Source organism: Scomber scombrus, chromosome 16 (assembly GCF_963691925.1).
Source record: "Scomber scombrus chromosome 16, fScoSco1.1, whole genome shotgun sequence".
Lineage (NCBI taxonomy): Eukaryota > Metazoa > Chordata > Actinopteri > Scombriformes > Scombridae > Scomber > Scomber scombrus.
Window position 1 is genome coordinate 21,886,439 of NC_084985.1, and position 24,483 is coordinate 21,910,921.

The following is a 24,483-nucleotide window of genomic DNA, read 5'->3' on the forward strand; positions in this document are numbered from 1 at the left end:
GTGGAGGTGACATACACAATTAGAGGGATGGTAATCACTTGACAAACCAATCAGCAATGGATAAATATTAATATTCAAATCTGAAAATCTGAAATATTACAATGAAATATGACACAACTATCACAGAGGATGGAGTAGCCTGTTGTCATGTCTTACTCACCTGTTTCTATCATCGTTAATAGTTTAATACTACAGATAAACATTAATTGTTGATACACAACAATATAATTAATTCACAAGGCTGTACAAGTCATTACAAGTCGTTTATTGTGGGTAAATACTGATGTTCACCATGGAAAACAATCTGACTTAACAATTTTGCAACAGTTTGAAGCTACACCAGTCACCTGATCGGCTGTCGCAACTCCTCCTCTGCACTACTCTGGATGCGGCCAGCTGGTTGTAAATGGTCTAGTATCCTCCCCGCCCAGCATCACACACCAGTCTCTCCTCTTGTGAGAGGAAGGCAGACTGACAGCGGAGGACACACTGTCCCTACAGTGCAACACGACGAACTCAACGAACGTTTCGGAACATTTCAGACACGACTTTTCTTCAGTTTTCTGGTGTCAGGTCGTCGGCAATGAAGTCGACAGACAGTCGCCCATCCAGAGTGGGTAGAAACCCCTTCGCCCACGAGCTGAATTTCACCATGACAGAAAAAATAAAGGTAAGAGCATAAAGACAACACATGATGAAATATGTATGTTCTCTTGAATGCAGACTGCAGACATACTAACTCTACCATTTTCCCTGGATTTTTTCCGTATTTTCACACCATCTCCCGCCGTGTTCCCTTTAATAATATCCCCGTCAATTTCCCTATTTATTTTTTTTCCAGGGCTTTAGTGGAGGATAAAACACAATTTCCTCACATTTTTAAAATTCTGAAATAACATTTTACGACTGTCCATCACTTTGCAGCTGTTAGCTTGGTCTTTATACCACAGTGTTGGATTTTCGAGGTGCGCTCGTTTTAGTGTCAGTCTGAACACTGTGTCGTCGCATGAGACACGGAGATAACTGTTAGCTACTGTTAACACGAAGCGACCAACAAACCACCGCCCACCCGTGCTATGCGGCTGTAAAAACAAACGAACCGTGCTGAAGCTAACAGGCAGACAGGGGGCTGCTTTCATGTGACCAATGAATCACAGTTCAGATGATCATATGTGACATTGACTGACATGTACGACATCAAACAAGTGTGAGTGAAGGAATAAGGAGAGACATTAGGAAGAAAGAAATGAGGAAGAATTGCAGGATGTAATGGTGTTGGAAGAAAAACAAGAAGAAAGTAGAGAGGATCCAGCTGATTAAAGATTGAAAGAAGAAGTTTATAGAGGCAGCTCAGATGTCAGGTGATGGAGAGACATGAACACATGCAAAGCAGGAAAACTGTTAAGGAACTTACACCTCTATCTAGATTAATTACGGCTATGGTAAATGTTTTTCAAGGCTCAATCTGTCTCAAAGCACAAGATTGAAACCTGCAGTAAAAAGGACTCACAGATCTTAAATACAGGCACTAACACTGCACAACGACTCTATTGACATGATGTTTTCTTAAGCTGTTAAAAGGTCGTTGACCTCAGTAACTGCACATTAATGAAACAGGTGCCAGCAAAAAACCCACAAAAATGCAGAGTAAAACATTTAGATACTTTGGAGACTATGTTCCCATTCCTGACATGTTAGGAAACAACCATGCGTTTTGCAAGGTGTGCAGTGTGGGCTTGAGTTTTGGTCATGGTGGGGGAAATGATGTTAACCAGCTTGCCAGCAAAGCAAGCAAGAAGCCACAAAGGACATATTAACCGTCACTTCAATTACAGCAGGGCAGGAAGAGTTAAGGCATCTGGTGATTAGATCTCTGGAACCGAGAGAGGAAACCCTTTTTCATAATGTAAAAATTATAGTCAGGTGGGGTCCCAGAAAATCTCCCTCATTTTCCAAGCTAAATGATGACTGGTATGGTATAAGCAATTAAGCAATATATAAAGAATGTTAAATATCTTCACTGATTTGTTGTATAACTACACTTAAAGTTTAGTCTATCCTTTTAGGGGCTGACTCATTTTTATGGTGCTGTGATTAATGAGTCACTTTATTCACAAGAGAGATAATATGTAAACATTTTATTACAAAATAGCAGAAGAAGTGCAGCAGTCTGCTAGTCCTGTGACTATAGAGTTTCATCAGTGTTTTCAATGTGAGCAGTCTAGTCCAGTTAATTACAGGATTAAATTTCTGTAATTTCAGTTTCATTATATGGCTCATTATCGTCAATCTGCCTGATAATACATAAGATAATGGTTCTAGAACTTTGTCATTATCATGAACTAACACACAGATGAATGATAATAGTTACGCCACCAGTTTGGAATGTCTAAAGATGTCTGTGCAGATTTAGAATGAGTTCATATTGGTAAAGAAGGATAACAAATAGTATCAAGTTTCTTTCATATTTTTTGGTCATTCAGTTCATGTAACTGCCACGCCTCTTCATACGCTCCATTACCTGAAACTTGTGGTGTCATTATAGGGCAAGACATTACCCCACATTTACCTGGAAGGATTTACCAGTCCACAGTTGAATGTTGATTGTCCAAATTTGCATGTAAGACATTTGCATTAGATTTTCGGTGATGCACCTGCTGAAAATGGTAAGAGTTTGCACTAAACATTCCAAACAGCATTCTTTTTTTTCTTTCTACCTCATTGCACCATTTACCTGTCAGACCGACATGTTGATGAGTGTGTTGTGCACTTAGCTTCCTCCCACATTGTCCCTCCATCGGTCGACACTTCTCTGTTTCTAGTTGTTTCATTTGACTGTCAAGTGACTGTAAGCACACATACTGTACAGGGTTTACACTTGGGTGTTCACCCTGTGGGATGGCTAACTGAAGCCCTTGTATACTCCAAAGAGTCCACATTACAGTGGATCACTTTGAGGGAAATGGTTTAGGGGACTAATGGTTAAGGTTAGAATAAAGTTAGGGTACAGGACTGTACAATTAAGGTCTACTAGGTTGGATGACTGACACTTAAATAATGTGGCAGGACATTTAAAGTAGACACCAAATGAAGTATATACTCATTACAGCAATTTGTGTCCGCTTGGCCAAACATGAACATGGAAGTAGTAGCATAGATACTCTTAAATGGTTCTGCTTCAGATGGACAGCTTTGTCTACAGCCTAAATCAACCGTTTGAAATTGATGGAAGCTCTCTACTGGAGGACGCAAGTCAGGCTGAGATCCCTCCTCATCAATCAACCAATGGATCAATGGACTCCCATGCTAGGTGATTGGTGGGGTCTCCTGATGGCATGACTCTCCTGGAGACACACTGCTAATGTAGTCTGTAGTCTCAGCTGAAGGAGTGATTTCTAGTGTTATACTAAAAGAAAAAAGAAATGTTGTACTGAAGGCCAAATGAGCTTTTTTTCCCAGTGGAAATCATCCCCTTACTGGTGCATCAATCTATGGATGGCAATCTCATTTAGATGGTTGAAATGTTGGTTGGTCTGTCCTTACTTTATCTCAACAACTATGAGATGGACTGCCATGAAATTTGGTGCAGATATCCATGGTGATGGTGCCTTGAGGATGAATCTTACTGACTTTGGTGGTCCACTAACTTCTCATCTAACACCACCAGAACATCAGATTCTTACTTTTCCTATGAGATATATCAATTGCCCCCTTTTACACCTGTTATTAACATGCGTCTCGGGTGATCCGCTCACAAGTGGACAGCCGAGACACATGGCTGTTCACACCTGTCTCTGTTATGTGTCTTGAGCTGACCGCTTATGTCCAGATTCCGTTGCTGCCTACATCATTTCCACAAAAAGGTCAAAGGGCCCTACGCACAGTTATTATGTCATTCAGACAAGTACCAGATTTGTTGTTAGAGTGGGCTTAAGTGCTATGAAAAATGTTTCAATAACTAATATACATGTAAGGACTATTCCAACTGTTCAGATTACACCAACCATGTTCATCTGTGCTAATCGCCATTCTTTCAAGCATTGTCACTCGCTTCTTTCCTGTTAGGTCCTTGCTGGAGACGCATTAGGACGCAAGTGGTTTGATCACAATGCGTCTTGGTGGTTGTTAACACTTGTATTTAGCGCTGTCCACACACATTTAAATGTTAGGTGTAAACAGGGATTTATTTATTTATCTTTAGGTAGGGTAGATTAGGATCATGTGGGACACTTTTTGCAATTCTGACTTGTTTACCTTATTTACATATGAATCCAATACATTATATCAACACCTTATATCATTATGAAATCCCTGAGATGTTTGCTTGTTAAACCAGAAGTCAATTTTTGAATATTGTACTCAAAAGGAACATGGCACTTATATGAATGTTCCTCCTGCCAAATTGTTTGATTTTGTAACCTGGGACACTTGTTTTTAGGCCTAGAAATACTTTGATTTATACAAAGCAACCTTATCTGCCAAAAACTTTCTGTGCGTACCCATAGTTTAAAAACTAGTACCCTGTATGTTCACATGTAATTTTAAACAATATAAAGTACACAGTACACATATACTAGTTTAAATAATTGAATAGAAGAAGAGATAAATGCACTGGAGCTTAGTTGTCCCACATTAGTCAATTTCCCATATTACCCTAATTCACCCTACTTTGATTTATTTGATTTATTGATTATTTTGATTTGATAGCTGTACTTTGTCTTTAGTGCTAATTAGCAAATGTTAGCATGTGAAAATTCCAAACTAAGGTGGTTAAAATTGTACGTTATACTTGGTAAATATCATCACGTTAGCATTGTCATAGAGAGCATGTTGTCATTTCTACATTAGGACTTTTAGCATAGAGCATTGCAGAGCCTAAATACAGCCTCTCAGACTGTAGATTTAGTATGACTGTAGACTCATTTTTACAAAACATTTCTTGAAACAAGTAAAAGCGCACTGGAAACCAGGAACAAAGATGTATTTTTGTGTAGAAACTCACATTTCATTTTTTTTCAATTTGCAGCCATACAATCCGACAAGAGTAGGAAGTACACTCCCTCTACTCTACCCCATCAGGTTGATCTGTTGTGCCTTTTTCCCATGTCCCCAGGGCCCGGAGGTGCCTGCTTTCATTCACAGTAAAACATACAAAGCAAAAGGCTCAGGAAATTGGCCTTTATGTTGGCGCAGTCAGTTCCCAACAACAATGTTCCACTGAGACAAGTGGTAAACCCGGGCCGCTTTTCTCCTTTGAATTGTGCATGCTTTCAAGCCTGGCTTTGGGAAAGTCAACAAACAACCTCAATCGGTTTCACTTAATGCTGTAACTAACTTTTTTTTTCTCCCAATGCTGTTGCTGGAGGAATGTATTATTAGTGAATATCTTACTCAGTTTTTCCATTGGAGTGTGCAGTAGATTGTAAACAGTTGAGTGTTTGTCCGTTAAATCTAAGTTGCACCATGTGTGTCTCTGTGTCTGCTTCACACCTCCCCACTGCCTGCTTCTAATGTAGCAGCGAGGTGTGTTTTTCCACTTTGGACACGTGTGTGAACCTACGGAGTCTCCTGTAAACAAACACGAGCTCTTGAAGAACAAAAATATGACTCGCTGCATGCTGTGGGCTTTAAAAACTATATTATGGCTGTATGCTGTGTATGTCTGACTGGGTGAAAATGTGTGTGTTTGATACATAGAGAAGTCCAGCGCTGCATGATGCATAAGCACATTCCTCCCCCTGGCACTTGTTCTTCCCGGAATTTATTTTTTCTTTCTCTAACTTCCAACAAATGTGATCAGCAGTAGTGGACCAACTAGGTCAGCAAGTGAAACAGACAGTAGTGCTCATTACAGCTGAGTCACACATTGTTGAACAGTGAACACCATACAGACATAGCTGCCAAAGCCCACAGACAAAATACCTGTGACATTTGATAGAACTGCAATAGACCGGATTAGGACCTTTCTCACATCTCACCAAATACCTAAAATAAATCTGGGGAAATGGTAAATTGGATATTTTGGATATCTATATATACGGTATCTTGGATATGGATGTTTTTCTGTGTGTGACAGATTCTAACACCTTTTAACACACACAGCCCAGATCTGTACACCAACAACATGACAAACAGTGGGAGAGGTCGAGTGCTTCCTGGGTCCCCAGGTGGTAATCAGAAGGCACTTCCCTCCGCTCATTGAAAACAATTAGCTCGGTGCAATTATCCCTCACTGCAGGGTAGAAGAGCAGTTAAAAATGTACTGGGCCTCATTGCACAAGGGAGTTGGGTGCCATGCGGTGAGCCTATGGAAAAGTAGGTAATAGTATGTCAGTATAGACCTGAGAATATTTATTTCATTGTTTTTTTATAGATGAATCACAGAACATGATCAGAGAAGCATATTGTAGGATTCACACAGTTTACAGTGGCCTTTTTCAGCCTGGATATGAATATAAAAATACCGTTGTACTGGTCCCCATGGCAACAAGTCTCTCGCAAGTTCAGGGACTTGAAAAAGACATATTTTAAAAACTTGTTGAAATTGGTGCAGCTGAGGTCAAAATACCCTAACTTTTAGTTTCTAGTGTGGGTCAAACTCCAAAAACACAGGAACACTGGATCCTACATTTCCCATAATGCAACTTTCATAAATACTGCCTAGTAAATACCCACGTATTTCAAACCTAATGCCACGATGCATGAGTTTCTGTTATATATTTTTAAATGTCAAACCCAAACAGTGATAGGAAATAAAAAATAACTCTGATGACATTATCAGGGTAATGTTGCATAAACTTTAGCGAGCTCCGTTTAGATCCACAGAAAATGACTGTTTTCAAATAAGGTTTAAACACATCACACTGTATGTATAACCAACACCTGCATATACCTGAAACTAATGTAGCATGTTTCTACTGAGGTGGATGTCCTTTCCTGCTTGACGAGATGGTTTCCTTAACATGTGACCGTGTGTACATTTACAGGTGACAGTGTTTGCTGTTGTCTGTTAGCACTTGCATGTCAGTGTTTGCATTACAGTGCAGCTGACTGACATATAGAGCATGCATGTGTGTGTTTTAGAAAGCAGGAGTGTCAGAGGCTGTAGGACTGGGCTGAGTGACTTGCGCCTTAATGGCCTCTGACAGCTTTAACGCTGCCATATGTACAAACAGATGTGAGTGTTTCAAAGAGAGACAATGGGTCCATCATTGCCTCACAGTCTTCTGAATATTTTAGGCCCAACAGAACGGCCTAACGAGCCTCTGAATTTTACCCTCTGGTGTTTTTCACTCTCTCGAAGACATTTTCTACTACGTCACATTTGCTCTCTGCCTTTATACCTAAGGCAATTTCACTTCTGTATAATATTGCACGTACATAATTAATTACTCTTAATTTCTATAAATCACATTGTGTAAATCACAAGTGTAAAAAAGAGATCTCGGTCATCTTTTTGGACATTAAAGAGAACCATAGCATTCAATATAAATAAATAAGGTAAGAAAATCATGATCTATGACTAAATAAATACAATATAATATAAAATATAAATGTAAAACGATTCAATACTTTTTAATATATATTGTATGTATTATCGTGAATTGCTTTATCTGATTGCCGTTTGTCTTGACTGACAAAGACTTTGTGATCAAATGCAACATTATTGGATAAAAAAAAACATATTTGGAAATAAAAACAGCTGGAATTGAAAGAGGAAAAAATGCCCGTATTGAATAAAGATCCACGAACACTGGACCCTACAATTCCCAGAATGCAATTCAATACTGTCTTTCAGACCATACCTGCCTCAAAAATCTTTAAACACCACGCCGTAACTCAAGCTTCCTGTTAAAAAAAAAACTCAAGCCCTATTTAAAATACATTTCTCAGACGTTGTAAAGTTCCTCTTCAGATTCTTAGAAAACCATCTAAAACTGTTATGACAGGCTGAGTAACTCTTCCCCATGACAACTAAACTGATCTTCATGTGTAAAATCAGCTGAGTTCCTCTTTAACACACTGTGTTTTCCCCAGTCTAACACATTAGAGGAAGCTTTTGAGAGATGGTTTACTGTCATGGATGCGTTACAAATATTACAGCGCTCAGAGAATTTAAAAAAATCACTTTTATAATAGATTTAGTTTTTGTGGTACTTGACAAAAATATCCATCACTTTGACAAATGAGCTCAGCACTGCAGAGGCGTATTTTTTTTTCCACAGCAGATTGTGAGTTGTTAGCAGCGGGTGGACTACTATACTCATAAAGTACTAGAAATTGCTCCCCTCCACCGTGCCCTAACTCATTCTCATGCCACCTCCTGAGAAAATGTCAGCGGATCCTCCCAGATGGATTCGTTAAGCTCTGATGATGAGTGCACTGTGCGTCAGACGCGCGGGGGGCGGGGAGCCAGGAAAGAGGCGTTAGAGCATTATAAATCACCCCCATTACTGTTTATTTATTAATACAGCCCTGCAGTGTGCACCTGGGCTCCTCCATGAAGAGAGAGAGAGAGAGAGAGAGAGGCACTGAGGAAAAGAGGAAAGATGCTATAGGAAGGAGGGGGAATGGGAGGAGCCGCTATGATAAATGAAGGTGCAGCTGGGCAAATAGACATGGAAGTGAGAGATTGATGGACGGATGGATAGTTGAGGAGAGAAATTCCTCCGGGACGGGATTGAAGATTACTGTAAGGCAGGCCCAGGGATGTTAATGAGGGAGAGGGACGAGGGCAAGAGATGAAGAGATCGAACGGAGGTCGGACAAAGGGGAGGAAGGGGCTTAAAATGTCACTCGGTCTGAATTTACAGCGGAGGCCGTGACTTTGTGACCCTGCTAGTGCACGAACATACCACATCTCTCTCATTACACAGTAAGAGAAAAGGCATGACAGGTTGGTCAGCTGACTTTTCAACTCTGCTGTGGCTCTCCTTCAATAAACTTGAGTTGAGGACTCGTAGAGGTTGGATTTAGCCACACACTCTGTTTACAGAGTTGCCTTATCTTATTTCCGACTCAACTATTTACATAGTCAGTTCTTACTGGTGTTATGCAAAAAGCAAAAGCGCTTTTCTGATAATAGAGAACGGTCAAAAAATCCCCCTCACATCCCCTCTTAATAATACATAATTTCAAGAGGGTCCTTCAAACAACCTACATAGAAAAAAAGACAACATGACAAATAGTAAACGGAAACAATAACAAAATTACTACCCACACCCAAATCAATCAATGCTCACACACTGCACATAGCTGAAACGTCTATGCATTTTCCCCCTGAGCCTGTATTGGACGAGTTAAATTAAATAAAAAAAGATTTTTTACTTGTGCTTTAAAAACTGCGTCACATAAGCCGAGTAATTAAAATGAATGCATGCAAAAATGAAAGCGAACAAAAGACTGTTTCTACTAGCATTTAAAGACAACAAATTAGCTTCATACTTTTGGTTATGATGGAGCTTTTTAGAATTAAAATAAATCTACACAAACTATGTTATGTGTATAATCCAAAATAGGTTGCAACAACTCAGTGACAGACATTTTTTCTAAGGGAGACAAACCATGTTTGGACTCATAAAGAATGCTCAGACCTTAGTTTGCAGTTTCTATCCCAGCATTTATGTGGAGGTTGAAGGAAAGTCTGGAATCATTAAAAATAACATCAGTATTTTATGGAAAAAACTTGTCATGAATTAGATGATTCACTGCATGTAATTAAAAGTGTTTTTAAAGATCTGTTGGTTCTGTATTCAGTGCAAAGAAGTGTACTTATTATTGGTATAAAACCACCAAACTCATACTGGTGAATACTGAATTTTCTTATATGAACTTTTAGATACAAAACACATTCAAATCTATATTTCCTAGTGTAACAATAAACAGCTAGTTATACGATATAAACCTGTGTGTGTATATATAGGACACGTAGGATTCTAAGCTCCAGGGTTTCCATACCAGGAATGTGTCATTAGACCATCATCATGTCTTCAACTCTTAGGTGGATGTTTGTTTCTTCCTGAGTGCACAAATGGAATGTGGTCTCCTCTTGCTGTCACCCTAGAGCGTGAATGAGTGTTTCCCCTGCCATTAAGGAATGTACAGTATGTTGAAGGCATACCATGAACAATGGTGGAAACACAGCACAGTAGTAAAATTGTGACCGTGCATATTACTAGCTCACTCTTTATCTTGCTCACATACACTTTCTCTGCCTCTCTCTCCAGATAGGACTGATGTCGGTCACAGTGTTTCCAGTGCGCCTGCTCCTGGTGTCTTTCCTCATGCTGCTGGCTTGGCCCTTCGCTTTCACAGCCTCGCTGGGACGTTCTGAGTTCGTCGTTGAGCCACAGTCATTGTGGAGGAGGTGTGTAAGAAAGTATTAAATGGTTTATATGCTACCAAAACACATAGGATCAACCACAGGGGTTATATTTTCTATGTATTTAGTATTGGAAGCATGAGGATCACATCAAAACAACTGGCTCCACATGTGATTGGAATGATGGGAGTACTGTGTAGTCCTAAAGCCTAAACTATACAAACCCTCCATTTTAAATACACAGGTAAATGCAAACAAAGAGAGGACGTTGAAGAATAAACATTTGTGAAGGGTGTGAGATTAGAAGTTGAAGGAGACCATTGTTTGAAACTTTCCATTGATTATCCACATGTCCTCCATCAGGTTCTTAGACCTGAGTCTCCGGGTGATCATGCGAGCCATGTGGTTTTGCGGAGGTTTCCATTGGATCAAGGTGAAAGGGGAAAGGGCAGCACCCTCCGAAGCTCCCATCCTCACCGTGGCACCACACTCCTCATATTTTGATGCCATCCCAGTTACCATGACCATGTGTTCCATAGTCACCAAACTGGAGAGCAGGAGCATTCCCGTGTGGGGCAGTGAGTAATACACATAAGACACATTTCCATCACATCTACTGCAACTACAGTAGATATAAGGTGCTTTTAATGGCATTCTCTCAATGAGTTTGTTGAATAAATCCATTCAATTGTAGGTTTTAAAGAGATATATAACAGTAGTGTCACATTTCTTGTCCACATTTTATGAATTAAGACATAACTAACAACATTATCTGCTGTCTATAGACTGTTGGACAACACTGTTTTGTGTTTCTGATGAGTAATTATAGTTACACACATATAGGACTATCACTACTATATGATCTGCATTATAGAGAAGATGCCCTGCATGCTTGAGTCTGTGCTCTGCCTGTGAAGTAAGACAATTGATGGACAAAGGACTTGTTTAGCAGATAGGTTTCACATACAGGCATTCAAAAAATGTAACCATACATTACAAAGCAATCCATAACTGTCACACGCAGAGTGTCGAGTGTGCACTAACGAAAACACCAGTACAATTTTTTTTTATACAGACAGGCTATGAATATTTGACATGTTTTGTATGCTGAATGTATATACTATAACATTTCGCATTACATATATTTATGTTTCCTCTGAAATGTTATCTTTCATATTTGTTTTATCTAATTATTATTGCATGTTAACATTTTTAGCACATCCTGTAGAGTATGCCCCCCCCCCCTCACCCCCATTTCACTGCACATATTGACAATATGAGTATGTAACAAATAAATCTTTTAATCTTGACTCTAATTGAAATAGAAGCAAATGAGTAATATGGTAAAATCCATAATACAAAAATCATTTTCTCTTCAGAATCTGTCTCTGCAAGCAATTTTTGAGCTCTTTTTGACGTAAGATGACTTTGTTTACTCTTAACTATGATAAACAGTGTCTTCCTGCAGCAGGAAACATCAGCCTTTGGAAGTATTAGGACATAACTTCAGCGCCTCTACAGTGTCCTGCCTAGTTTGAGAACTGGTTGCATCAATGACTCTTAAGATCTGACAATATATCTACAAATTCTTAATGATCCTAACATGATTCTCTAATGAACCTTCTGTAAATCCAGTGTACAATTGACAAATGCCGCTGCTTCGTTTCTTCAAGCTGATACATTCTGAGGATTCACTAACTAAGTGTTTGTCTGTTTTTCTCTTTTTCTGGCATTCACCCAAAATCTGCCTTTTCATCCCCCTCCTCCTCCTCCTCCTCCTCCTCCTCCTCCTCCTCCTCCTCCTCCTCCTCCTCCTCCTCCTCCTCCTCCTCCTCCTCCTCCCAGCTCTGATCAGCTACATCAGGCCAGTTTTTGTGTTTCGCTCGGACCAGGACTCAAGAAGGAAAACTGTGGAGGAAATCAAGAGGAGAGCCCGGTCTGGAGGGGAGTGGCCTCAGGTAAATGAAAATGCACATAAAGGCATATAAGTAGACACACACACACACACACACACACACACACACACACACACACACACACACACACACACACACACACACACACACACTGATCTGATCTAGCTGACACTGCAGGCGAATTGAAAGGTGATAGTATAAACACAATGAGTCACGCTAAGTTCACATGGATCCAGGCCTCTTAGAAACAATGGGCCATAAGAGCCAGGTACATTTGTTTGTGTGTTGTGTGCCTTATTGTTTATTTGTTTATTCCAGATCATGATATTCCCAGAGGGGACGTGCACCAACAGGTCGGGTCTCATCTTATACAAGGCTGGTATGTGTTCAATATCCTTCTTGCTTTAGGCTGATCAGGAAACCAGGTGGAGGGTTGCCCTGTGTGTGTGTGTGTGTGTGTGTGTGTGTGTGTGTGTGTGTGTGTGTGTGTGTGTGTGTGTGTGTGTGTGTGTGTGTGTGTGTGTGTGTGTGTGTGTGTGTGTGTGTGTGTGTGTTACAAAAAACACATTTCAGTGATTCCAACACTTCTCATCTAGCCTTATCACTTGTTTTAGATAGAAAACCAATCAAATTCTTTAAGCAGAGCTATAGTGGACATATCATGACATTTGTGGTGCTTCTTTTTCCATAGGCTTGTCTTTGTGTGCTTATTTCTATGGACCCAAACATTACAATTCAACTTCACATGTTTATTTTTAGCCACGCTAGCGGCGCGGCTCTATGAATGGCTACGTTGGCCACTTTGATCCTGACTGGCAACAATTGGACGGATCACAATGTAATTCACGCTCCACAAAGGACAAATCCTACTGACTTTGTTGAGCCCCTGACATTTCCTCTGGCACCATTAGCAGGTCAAACGTTATCATGCTAACGTTTGACCTGCCAATTATTAATTCCCCTGCTCAACATCTCAGTTGAATAGGATAAATATTACAACTTCTAAACATCAGCACCCAAGCAATGTCACTGAGTATGTTGACATGCTGTTAGCCACTTTAGCTGCTTTCAGCTTAATGCTAAGTATAGCCTCACGGAGCCACTAGCATGGTTGTGATTTTAGCTTAACCTTTACACGACCCCAAGAGAGTTGTTTTCATGTTGTTTTTAGTTGTACATGCACATTATATTGCAGCCTTTTAATACTACATTATAGAAGGTCATAGTGTTATTTTTAAGTAACAAAACCAACAGCTTTTTCCCAGTAGTTTCTTATTGTTAAATCTCAGAAATTATCCACTAGCCTAAATGAGAGTTGCTGTCCGCTAAAGTAGCTAATAGTTGTGGGGGTTTTAGGTGAATTCCAGCCTGGGGTGTGTTAAGTTGTGTGTTATCACTTTGCACAGTTTTGCAGCTAGTGGGTCTGTACTTGTACGTAATTATTCAAGCGTGGAGTTGGCTGTGTAGCTCTGTGGGTGCGTCCAGGTGTGGGTATCAGAGCACATTAATCTGATGCTGGCCCAGCAGGTTTAGGGGGCTCGTGTGTTGCTTGAGGCGATCTCAATGGGACACAAAACCGTTGCACCCATCTCTCTGACTTTCGCTTGTTTTCCTGCTTTTTTGTTGTCCGGCAGTCGCCTCCATGTGTGTATGTTTCTGTGTGTGGATGTGTACGTGTGTGCTGCATTAACCAAGTTATGCTGTCAGCTATTGTCCCCCCTGCCTGCTCTGTCTAATCCCCTTTCTTCCAGTCTGTAATTCTGTCATTCTCACTAAGCCCTATTGGTCACACTTTGTCCTGCTTTGTGTGTATGTGTGTGTCTGTTGTGTTTGTCCAGCTCGATCTGTCTGCTGTGTGTCCAGTCCTATCTGGATGTGTCTCCTCTTGTTACGTCTCTTCACTGGTTTCCAGCACAACAAAGCAACTGCGTGTATGGATGCGTGTTTATTTATTTATTTATTTTTTTAAGGCGTGCTTGTGCCACCTGTGCCATGACCGTGCATTGCAGATACCTACAGTCCTTTTTTCTTTTCCTTTTATAATACAGTCATCACTTTCACCTCCACCCTTCTCCTCCTGTCTGTCCTCTAATTACAGTCACATTATTATTCAGAGGTTGTAGCAGTGCTCATTCTCATGTTCTTTCATAATCTCATATGCAGATGCAGATGTTTGGCCAATATTGTTTTTATTAAAAATCAAATGTCAGCCAGTTGTGCTATGCATATTGGATAATGGGGATTTCCTAAAATATTCTCTATTCTTGACCATAGTAAGTTGATAAGACTCAGTTCTGTGGTGCGAGAGCATTTTTACTCCCCCACCTTTGTCATGTGTGTCATGTTAAAGTTGTAGTGAAACTGGTCACACCCTGCCTTAAGGGACAGCTTATATGTGTACACACATTTAAGATAGTTTAGTTGTGTTGTTAGCAATTGCATAACTGGATATTGAATTTCTAGGGAACACTGAAGACATTTGATCAATGTTCAAAGACTTTACATGTTCATGTCTCATATGAAAAACGTAGAGATACACAAACATACAGCTGACATATGGTCAAATATACAATTTGATGGGGACACACTAGAGGTCATTTCATTCACAAAAACACTTTGTAAGATACACATTTAATTAAACTAACATAGACTGCTCATATTAGCTTTGGCTGATACTAGAAAGAGAACTTTATATGACCAGTATGAGAAGAAATACTATGGTCACAGCCCAAAAAATATTAGTTTTGGACACAAAATTCCCCCCTAAGTCTGGTCTTCAAATATTAAATAATAAGTAGCGGACCAGTGTTATACAAAGCTGACTCAGTAGGCTGAATAGGGTTTTGTCCAGTAATAAATACTGTATGGAGCTTCTGTCAGCTTGCCTGTCATCAGGAGGACATTATAGTCTCAATAGAGATGCTGTCTGCCAGGTCTGAAGGTTATCCTCAGGTTGGGAGCTTGTCACTCATCTAAACTAGTACACATGACTCAACCCAGTGTGTTGGTCTGTGTCTGTGCTATGTGTTAAATTAGACAAAATCTGTACATATGTTTGTAGTAATTCAATAAAAATCAAATACTAGTAATTTCAAAGTGTCTTTTATTTTTTATTGACAGACATAAATGGTTATCAGAAATAATATTCTTGGTTCTCCATTGTCCTCTTTCTCAGGTGCTTTCATCCCAGGGCTCCCAGTGCAGCCAGTGGTGCTACGCTATCCAAACAAACTGGTAAACACCTCGCATCCAGTCATACCCTTACTGTTCTGCTTTCTTTTCATCATTTCCACATCTGCTCCACACATACCTGTAACTTCTGGATATAGTTCACAATTAGCCTGACTCCACCTACACCTATGATGTAATGGTTTCTTTCCCGCACGTTAGTATGTGTTCCTCTTGGGATGAATGACTTCATGTACTAGTAGGATGATATTTCATCCTCCTCTTCCTCCGTCTATACACACGCAGACACACACACAGGTGTCATGTCTCTCTCTCCGCACCTCTCTTCACTCTCTTATGAATTATGCACTTCTTATTACGTACCCAGTGCTTCTTGTCTGTTTCCCTAAAAAGCTTTTGTCACTGTTTCCCTTATTGCTGACTTTAGTCACTGTGCTCAGCTCACTTTGGTGACAACATGGCAGTACAAGGCAGTTAAGTGAGGCAAAGAAAACCTAAATAAACTGCTCTAACATGGTAGACTTGTCTACACTTGTATAATTCCATCCAAAGTCTTTATTTTTACACAAGAAATGTTTCCATTCTGTCTGTTTCCATCTGTTCATTTAGTTGGGAATGGAAATGACTACCCACAGCCAGCCATGCTGTTTAAAACAGATTACACAACATACTGATGTTCCTGAGCCAAATCAAAACTAATTTGTCTGATGTCGAAACTCTTGCAACCAACAAGCATGAAGAGAAAATAGCATCATCTGCAAGTGAAGCTGTCCTGCATGGGCCTGTTGTAAATGTGATGTCATCTTAATTGTCTTCAATTCATCTGGATGCTGTTGGTACCACACCTGAGCTGTGTTTACGGCTGCAGATTGGTTTCCTTTATACAGATCAAATAATATGTTGTCACCCTTAGGCTTAAGGCAGTTTAGTGTTTACTTTAGTCTATTACACATGAACAAATAGATGTAGGATCCTTGCACTGACAGGTAGCTGATGGCAGTTTCGGTCTTCCTGTGGCCCCACAGTTTAAAATTAAAAGACCTGCACTATTACAGGAGTATTTTTTTTTTTTTGCATATTTATGCTCTTTTAATATACACGTACCATTCCTGCTGACCATTATCCACAGAATACTGCACCTACTGCCATTTATCATTCACTTTCTTTAAGTTTGGGGCCTCACAAGTGACGCAAATGTCAAAATTGATGCAGCAGAGGCTGTGATATGCTGACTTTTAGCCCAAAGTATGGGTCAAGCTCTAAAACCACTGGATCCTACCTTTCCCACAATGCAACTTGATAATTTGTTCCATGTGTTCCAACTCCCCATGCCTCTTCTTTGAAACCCCACCCCTCAAGTTTTCTGGAATTTCTGTGAAAATATGATGTTTCAAGCCCAAACTTGAAATGACCCTAATCATACCATTGAGGACTCCTCCAGAGTCACAGAAGACATTATACAACAGTTTTCACAGGATGAGTAGTACTCGTCATGATGAATAAATTGAACTTCATATGTAAAATTAGTGAAGTGCCCCTTTAATCAAATAGCAGGAACTCTTACACTTTGTTTTAAGTGTCAGGTTATAATGTGAATGCTGTAATGTAGTTTTAAGTGCAGACTTGCCTAAAAGTTTTAATCTTTTACACTATTATAAACATGCAGTAGCACGTTGATTCCAGTGACACAGCATTCTTTCACAAAGTGTAAACAATGCCTAGTTAATGCTTTAGTTCTTGAGCAATATAAAATCATATCAATAACAATTAAAATGTAATTTGGGTTCCTGACTAAAAACGTATTGCAACATCCGAATCACAGATCTGTACACACAGACACACACCACTGAGAAACATAAACCACAGTTCCAGAGGGTAAATAAAGTAATAGGAAATTGACTTTGTGAAATGTGTGTATGTGTGTGTGTGTGTGTATGTGTTTATGTGTGTCTTTGTCATGAGCTATTTCCTTTCTCCTCTTCCTCTCCACAGGATACTGTTACATGGACATGGCAAGGTCCCGGAGCGTGAGTGTAACACACTTAACACACTCACAAACACACAGCTTGTACTTCCTCCTCCTAACTATGTAGTTAAAACACCAGTGACCTGTTTTCCTTTAAAAAAAAAAAAAAGGAACATGCAAGATGCTGGAGGGGAACCTCCATTATCTCCACTACCATCTGTTCAGTCTTGTCTCCATTTATCATATTATTTCACTCTTTCTGATCTTGTATTTTCATGTATGGACAAAACTCCTCTGTTTTCCAGGTTCAAAATCCTGTGGCTTACTCTGTGCCAACTTCATAATCCTATGGAGATAGAGGTGTGTGTGTGTGTGTGTGTGTGTGTGTGTGTTTTTTTAGGCCAATTGTGTGAAAATATATATTTTTTTTCGTCACAGTACCTTAAGTACATAGTGTCCTGACAGTCTTTCTCTCCATAGTACTTGCCTATTTACCATCCATCAAAAGAGGAGAAGGAAAACCCTGCTCTGTTTGCCAATAATGTCAGGAAGCTCATGGCTAAGTAAGTATGTGTTGGTATAAGTGTCATTGACCAACATGTTATCCGTCAGTCTGCCTTTGCTTGTTTTGTATTTCCATATCACACAGACATGCTGCAATATTAAAGTCCTGACTAATGCGTCCCTCCTTCCTTGACAGGGCGCTGGATGTGCCACTCACAGATCTATCATTTGATGACCGTGAGATCAGCCTATCACAGGGCCCGCTGCGCATTTATGATTACAGCTCCCTGCTGGAGTTCAACCAGCTGGTGTACCGCTTAGGGTGAGTGGAGGGGTGACTGGACAGACTGGTTGGACGGGTGGAGAGTGGGTGTGAGTCAAGACTACAGGGTGTTGATGGTGAGATAACACTGACACCTAGTGGCGGCAGGGCGGAAACACATGGACCTCTGATTTAATCGATTGAAGTCGGATGAGGAAATATTTGTAATTGTATGTTCTGCAAAGAGTAAATATGTTGGATTTTTTTATTGCCACAGATATTAGTTCTGTTTAATTATGTCTTACTTACTATGTATTGTCAGGGGATTAATTAAAATATGAAAATAGTCAGATATCTATAAGCATCTTTTCTGACTAACTTAATTAGAGAATATATCTTACTGTTCTTATAAAATGATCTGTTAGCACATGTTTACCGATTAGTTCTAATATGTGAGAGTAAATCTTGATAAAATGCTCAGTGTTACTACTCTATAGATAACATGCGCAACCAGTAATAATATTCTTGTGATCATATACTGAGCATGAGGGATGAGAGAGATCATGTGATTCTGACTGAATCATACGACTCATTTCATCATCTGAAGAAGTACACAGAGGCAACCAGCTCTTTTCATCATTAATGCACTGCTTTTTAAATGTGAGTTTTTATGCAGAAAGAGTTTTTATTCAGTGATATTCTCAGAAATAAGCCAATAAGTGGGAAAGTATTTTTAATTGTATATATAGTGTATGGTTTACTGTAGATTAAAAAAAAAAAAAACATGAATTAGAGTTAGATGAATTTGATGTATTGAATAGTTTTATTACATAAAAGTGAAGGCAAATCTAATCTGAAACAAATCTAATCCAAAAGTGTGCAGGATATTTGCAGGCCAACCAAAGTGAAGGTGACAAACCTTTAACAGCACATGCAAACTAATACATTGTTGCATTATGTGATTTCTTGGTGTTTTTTCTTTATTCCACTGTGTGTTAACAGGCTGAGAGCAGGGACCACAGAAAAGGTGCTTGAGGAGCAGGCCAGAAGAGCCAGAAAGCTGCAGGGAGACATGCTGAGTGTAGAAGACTTTGCCCAGTTCTTCAACCTGCCAGTTACAAACACACTCACACAAGTCCACAGCCTCTTCGACCAGGTAAACAAACAGAGTTATATCTATGAGTTTTGATTGCTTAATATTTAAATGAATACAGGTAAATATAAAGAAATAAGATAAAAGCTGCAGAGTGGGACTTTTGTCTCCCCCTTCTGGAATTGGGAGTAATTACAAAAACACTGTCAATGCTGTCAGTGCCTGCATACAGGTAATCTAAATATAGAAGAGTCACAATGGAAAAGTTAGCCTTTTAATATTGGCGAGTAGGCAGTAAGAGGCCATTATTAATAACTGTGAGTTGGGGAGGAATCTTGTTTTTACTTTTATGACAGGATCACTCGGACATTTCTAAAATATGATTACCACATATCTGTGGGCAGGGAGATATTATGAATATCTCAGATATTTAGGCTGATTGTACCAGTGACCTCAAGCAGCAGTTTGGTAGTTATTGGTAAGTATATATTACCAGTTGACACTGACTGATCAGCACCCTCATGTGGAGAATCTGCAGCCTGCTAAATGCTTGAGTTACAAGCCAGTTGAGAAATCAAAATTATTTTTAATGGAGCTACATCAATCCCATTCTCTTGTGAATGCGATATCTCAGGAATTCCCTCAAATTTGGCACAAACGTCCACTTACTATGTCACAATGTGAGAATGTCATGTACCAGACACTTTTATCCTTGCTGAAAAGGTTTGCTCACCACTGTAGCTCAGAAAACGGGTGAAGAATCAGGGTTTAAATACTTGAGAGGTGAAGAGCTGATTGAGGCAGGTGTTGGATGAGCTAAGTCACTTTGTTCATAGAACCGCAACCCAAATCACATCATGGTCACTGCTGATTTGGAGGTTCTTATATGAGTCCACCCTCTTCAGTTCATCTCCCTGGGTGACAACCAGGACAAGGGACCTCCTCTTCCTCTGATAGTCCACTATAATCTGATTGTTTTTTCTCATACTGAGTTTAAGGTGATCATGGTTGCACTATGCGATGACGTTCTCTATCAGTCCTCTGTCCTTCTCTGTAAAAATAGCCTCTAAGTGATGATAGCATGTTTCTCACCCGAAATTATTCACTGGAATCACACACGTCAATAAAGTGATAACTCCCATTATGCTAAACAAATGACAACTTGACTGGTTGGTGAAGACATACAACCATGAGGTGGTATCTCACTTTTAAAGATGTTATGATGTGCTTTATCCACTATGTGATTTTAAGATAGAAATTAGGATTTTTTTTTTTCATAACAGGATCAGATTCATTTTTTTTCTACTTTCCTCATTTTTCCCACAGCATGGAGATGGGCAGATAGATGTCAGGCACTTTGTCATTGCGCTGTCGACTGTTTCCCGACCATCAAAGTCAATGGAGACCCTCAAACTGGCCTTCAAGGTACAGTGAACACATTTACCATCGAATCTGGTTTGAAGTAGGTTTCAACATGTTGCGCTAAGGATACATTTTGCTGTGCAGATGTATGAGAGCGAGGAGAGTGGGGAGGTCCTGGAAGAGGAGCTCGCCTCCATCTTTGAAATAATGCTGGGAGTGGAGGAGGTGGAACTTTCTGTGCTGTTTTTAAGTTTGGAAGATCCTGACAAGGAAAAGATCACCTATGGTAAGACCCACTGTTTGTTTGTGAGTCATTATAACAGCGACAGTCATTATAAAATGCTTTTTAATTTAATTTTTAATTTTTAAACATCAGTGCAAAAATGTCAAATTAATTACTGTATCCACGGCACAAATTATATCATGATGGAGATGATTGACGGGATCCAGCTCTGTGGCTTCACTGAAGAGGATAAATACAGTCTGGAAGGGATTTTTTTCCCTGTACCATCTGCCTTTTTTTTGGAAAAACTCTTCTTTTTTATCTTAAAACCAATCCTAATCCAGCAGCTTTCCTATCTGCACAAAGTACAGAGTATATAAACATGTAGAAGCTGTAAATCTCTATAATGATCTAGAATCACTATAGTAATTAAACTGATTCATAATTGCATGAACAAGCTAATGACTTATTGATGTTAAAATGCTTCACACTGCACCTTAAATTAAAAAAGTGCTTTGTTCCAGTTGTTTTTACCATAAAATTTAAAAGATACTATAATAGTGTAATATAAAAATGCAAATGCCTAACATTTGCAGACAGCGGTAATACCATTTAACACCTGCTTCTATCTCTCACCCCTTTTTCCAGATGAACTCTGTGATTTCATAGAGCAGCACCCACGCTTTGTCATGGATTACCTCAATTTTAAAACCCACCCGCGCAAATTCTGCTTTGGCCGACCTAAGAGCTGCAACGGCCAGAAGCACGACAAAGACAACTGAATTAGGGACTTGAGATATCCCACTGCTCCATTTATCTTCACCGTCTGTCATAACGACATCTTCACATGCTGCAGATCGCCTATCGCCTTTGTGCCTTTTTAAGTGCAGAGAGGGAGAAAAAAGGCGAGAGAAGTTGGATGTGAGGAGAATAACAGAGTAGGAAGTGTAAGGATGAATCATGGCAGCATAGATGATGATGGAGATGGATCTCTTACTCCCATCAATCCATCATCTTTTTGTTTTGGCATTTCTTTGTTTTTAACCCTGTATCATGATTTAAAGAAACTTGTTTTATTAAATGATCTGCAAATATATTATTTATTTTAAGATTATTTTCTTATGTATTAAGTACAGATATTTATCTGATTAGCTTTTTTTTAAGGTTTTGGTTAGCACTTTTTTTGATCTCAGGCAAATGAACACAAGCACATCGCCCTTTTCCTGCTGCTCTTCATTAACTTACTGAAAATTTCAGGTTGAAAGAAAAAAAGAATCAGGATACTCACCATGCTGCCATTCAGACTGAGCCTGGGACGTTCATACCAAGCGTGTAACACCAAATATTGCAAGAAAAAAGCTAAATCAGCCTCTTAATCCAGAGATAATCATTCCTCACTTCATGCAGCTATCACTGCCGTGGTACACAAACCAAAAAACCTTACATAAAAAGTTTGATCCAGGGATGATTAATAAAGACTGACATATTTTGTCCAGTTATGTTTTTCTGGTAGTATGATGAGTAATGTAATTTGCTCAATTTTAATGTAAATGCTGTTTTAAAAAAAACAACAACCATTCTCCAAAGTAAACGGTAGTCCTGTTTTTTTTTAAGGACAGTACTCCTTAACATTTATAAATCACCAAATCTTTCCAATAAAGAGATGAAACACGTCTTCACTTTCCTAACCCCCCCTGTTAATTTCTCTGCTGGTTGACCTATTGATCTCAGATGGTTTACACTGGACTGACACATTTTTTTTGTATCTTATTACTGGAATGGTATTTTTTTCAAGTACTAAATTCTCAATAAGAATCTCCAATGCAGTAATACAATATCAAGGCTGCTTGCTTTTATTTTACAAATAAAATGCTTTTAGTTTTGTTTGGTTGTCACTTACTGTCTCTATCCACTAGATGGTGCTCTGCTTTCACACATGTGCCTCAGGGGAGGTTTGACATCATTGACTCTCAAACCCACTCAAAGTACTTCAATGAATCAAGTCAAATATTCTTACTCATTGTGGTGCCGTCATTGTTGGAATTTTGTCAAATGGGGTATATATTTACTGGCTCTGTTACATATTTACATCCATGTTATCTCTCAGGTTAAGTTCTTTATTTGTGTTTCTTTGTTTATTCTTGGTGATCATCAAATAGTAAATGGCTCACAAGCAGGCTGCACCCACCTGCTTTTGCTGTCATAGTGGCTCGTCTCGTTTGAGTCCACATGGTGGTGCTAGCTCCCTAAGCTATACGCACACCACAGAGAGCATGCACCACTGCCCACCTGATGGACAGGAAAAGCATTACCTCATCCCTTCCTTTCATTCCTTCAGGTAAAAATAGACAGATTAAGTCTGGGCTTTGATGAGAGAAACCTACAGAGGAGGTGTGGAAGCAGGGAGAGAGGGATAGAGATGGAGGAGAGAGACTAAATGGATCGTTCTGCTCCAAATCCAATTCCTAATAGCTGGAGGGAGGGTGGGTGGGAGGAGGGAGAAGAAAACAGTCAAAGAAAGAAGAGAGGGAGAGGGGGAGTGGAGATATCACGTCTAACAATTAAGACCTGCCTTCGGGGTCTAAAGAAGAAGCTTTGTTGAGAACATATAAATTGCTCATTGAGCAGCGCCTCTCTGCAGTCTCTCTCAGATACTCCTGCCTCAAAGGAATCTGCCATAAAAGACAGCAGCCTGCAGCCCACCACATAGGAAGGCTGGAATATGTTCACAGTATTTGGGGATCCATCTCCAGCCGCTATCCTGTCCAAGAAAAATCCCCCCCTCAACGGTAAACACAAACCTGGATGTAATCCCAGGCAATGTAGTTAGGAAAACATCACAGTGAATCCACTATAGATCCCCAGTGGTAAGTGTACTTTTAGGGGTCAGAGATCCAGCGCAGTTAACAGTTGTCTTATTTATTTTTGTTGTACAGGCCAAGTGGATGAGCCTCTTTATAGTCTGTGCCTGGAAATTAGTCTGTTGGTCTTTTTCTGAACCAGGTTGTGGAGGTCAGGTCAGTACTGGCAATATAATGTTTTAAATCAAGGTTTATCATCATGGTATGACAGGAAAAATGGCTTCATAAAATATAAGTTTCTTGAAGTCCACTTTGAGAAATACTGCTAAATGAACGAAGTGGCTGACAGTACATTTACTGTATGTGAGAGCGCTTGAGAAAATTTGGGGATTCCTGCCATAAATTCCAATTAAAAATAGACTAATCAACCATTTTGCTGTCAAAACCTCTCTCTTAATAGACCTTGTAATTGTAGCTCTGTCCTGACTTTGATTTTACCAATGAATTCCTGTTCGGCTGCATTATTCAGTTGGATTGCCTTTCAGTGGGTTTTAGCTGTGACCTGATTCTGCTTAACCAACTACTCACTGCTTGTGTGAAATGTATTTTTGGGAGAGTGATTGATGACACATTTGAGTGAACATGTCAGCCTCTGCTGCCACTCAGCTGTGATTTCATCAGCCCACCCAATTCATTGACAAAAATAGTTCATCAAATCATCACCAGTACATTTCTGTATATACTTCTTGTTTGTTTTATTGTTTTGGCCAGTTTGCAAAAAGTCAGTCTCTAAGAAACAAATGCTTCACATAATACTACACTGTTGTTTTAGGTTTTATTAATTAC

General features: G+C 39.6%; 1 protein-coding gene across 1 annotated transcript; it reads left to right on the forward strand.

Annotated features, from left to right (window-relative positions):
- Positions 1–583: 583 nt before the first annotated feature.
- lpcat1 (lysophosphatidylcholine acyltransferase 1) lies at positions 584–21,815 on the forward strand. Its single transcript, XM_062436171.1, has 14 exons — positions 584–670; positions 10,227–10,366; positions 10,685–10,899; positions 12,167–12,279; positions 12,556–12,616; positions 15,413–15,471; positions 17,419–17,453; positions 17,698–17,752; positions 17,873–17,955; positions 18,093–18,218; positions 19,161–19,314; positions 20,578–20,676; positions 20,758–20,899; positions 21,485–21,815. Exons 1-14 carry the CDS (start codon positions 584–586, stop codon positions 21,616–21,618), a joined length of 1,503 nt encoding a protein of 500 aa, XP_062292155.1. The 3' UTR covers positions 21,619–21,815.
- Positions 21,816–24,483: the final 2,668 nt, after the last annotated feature.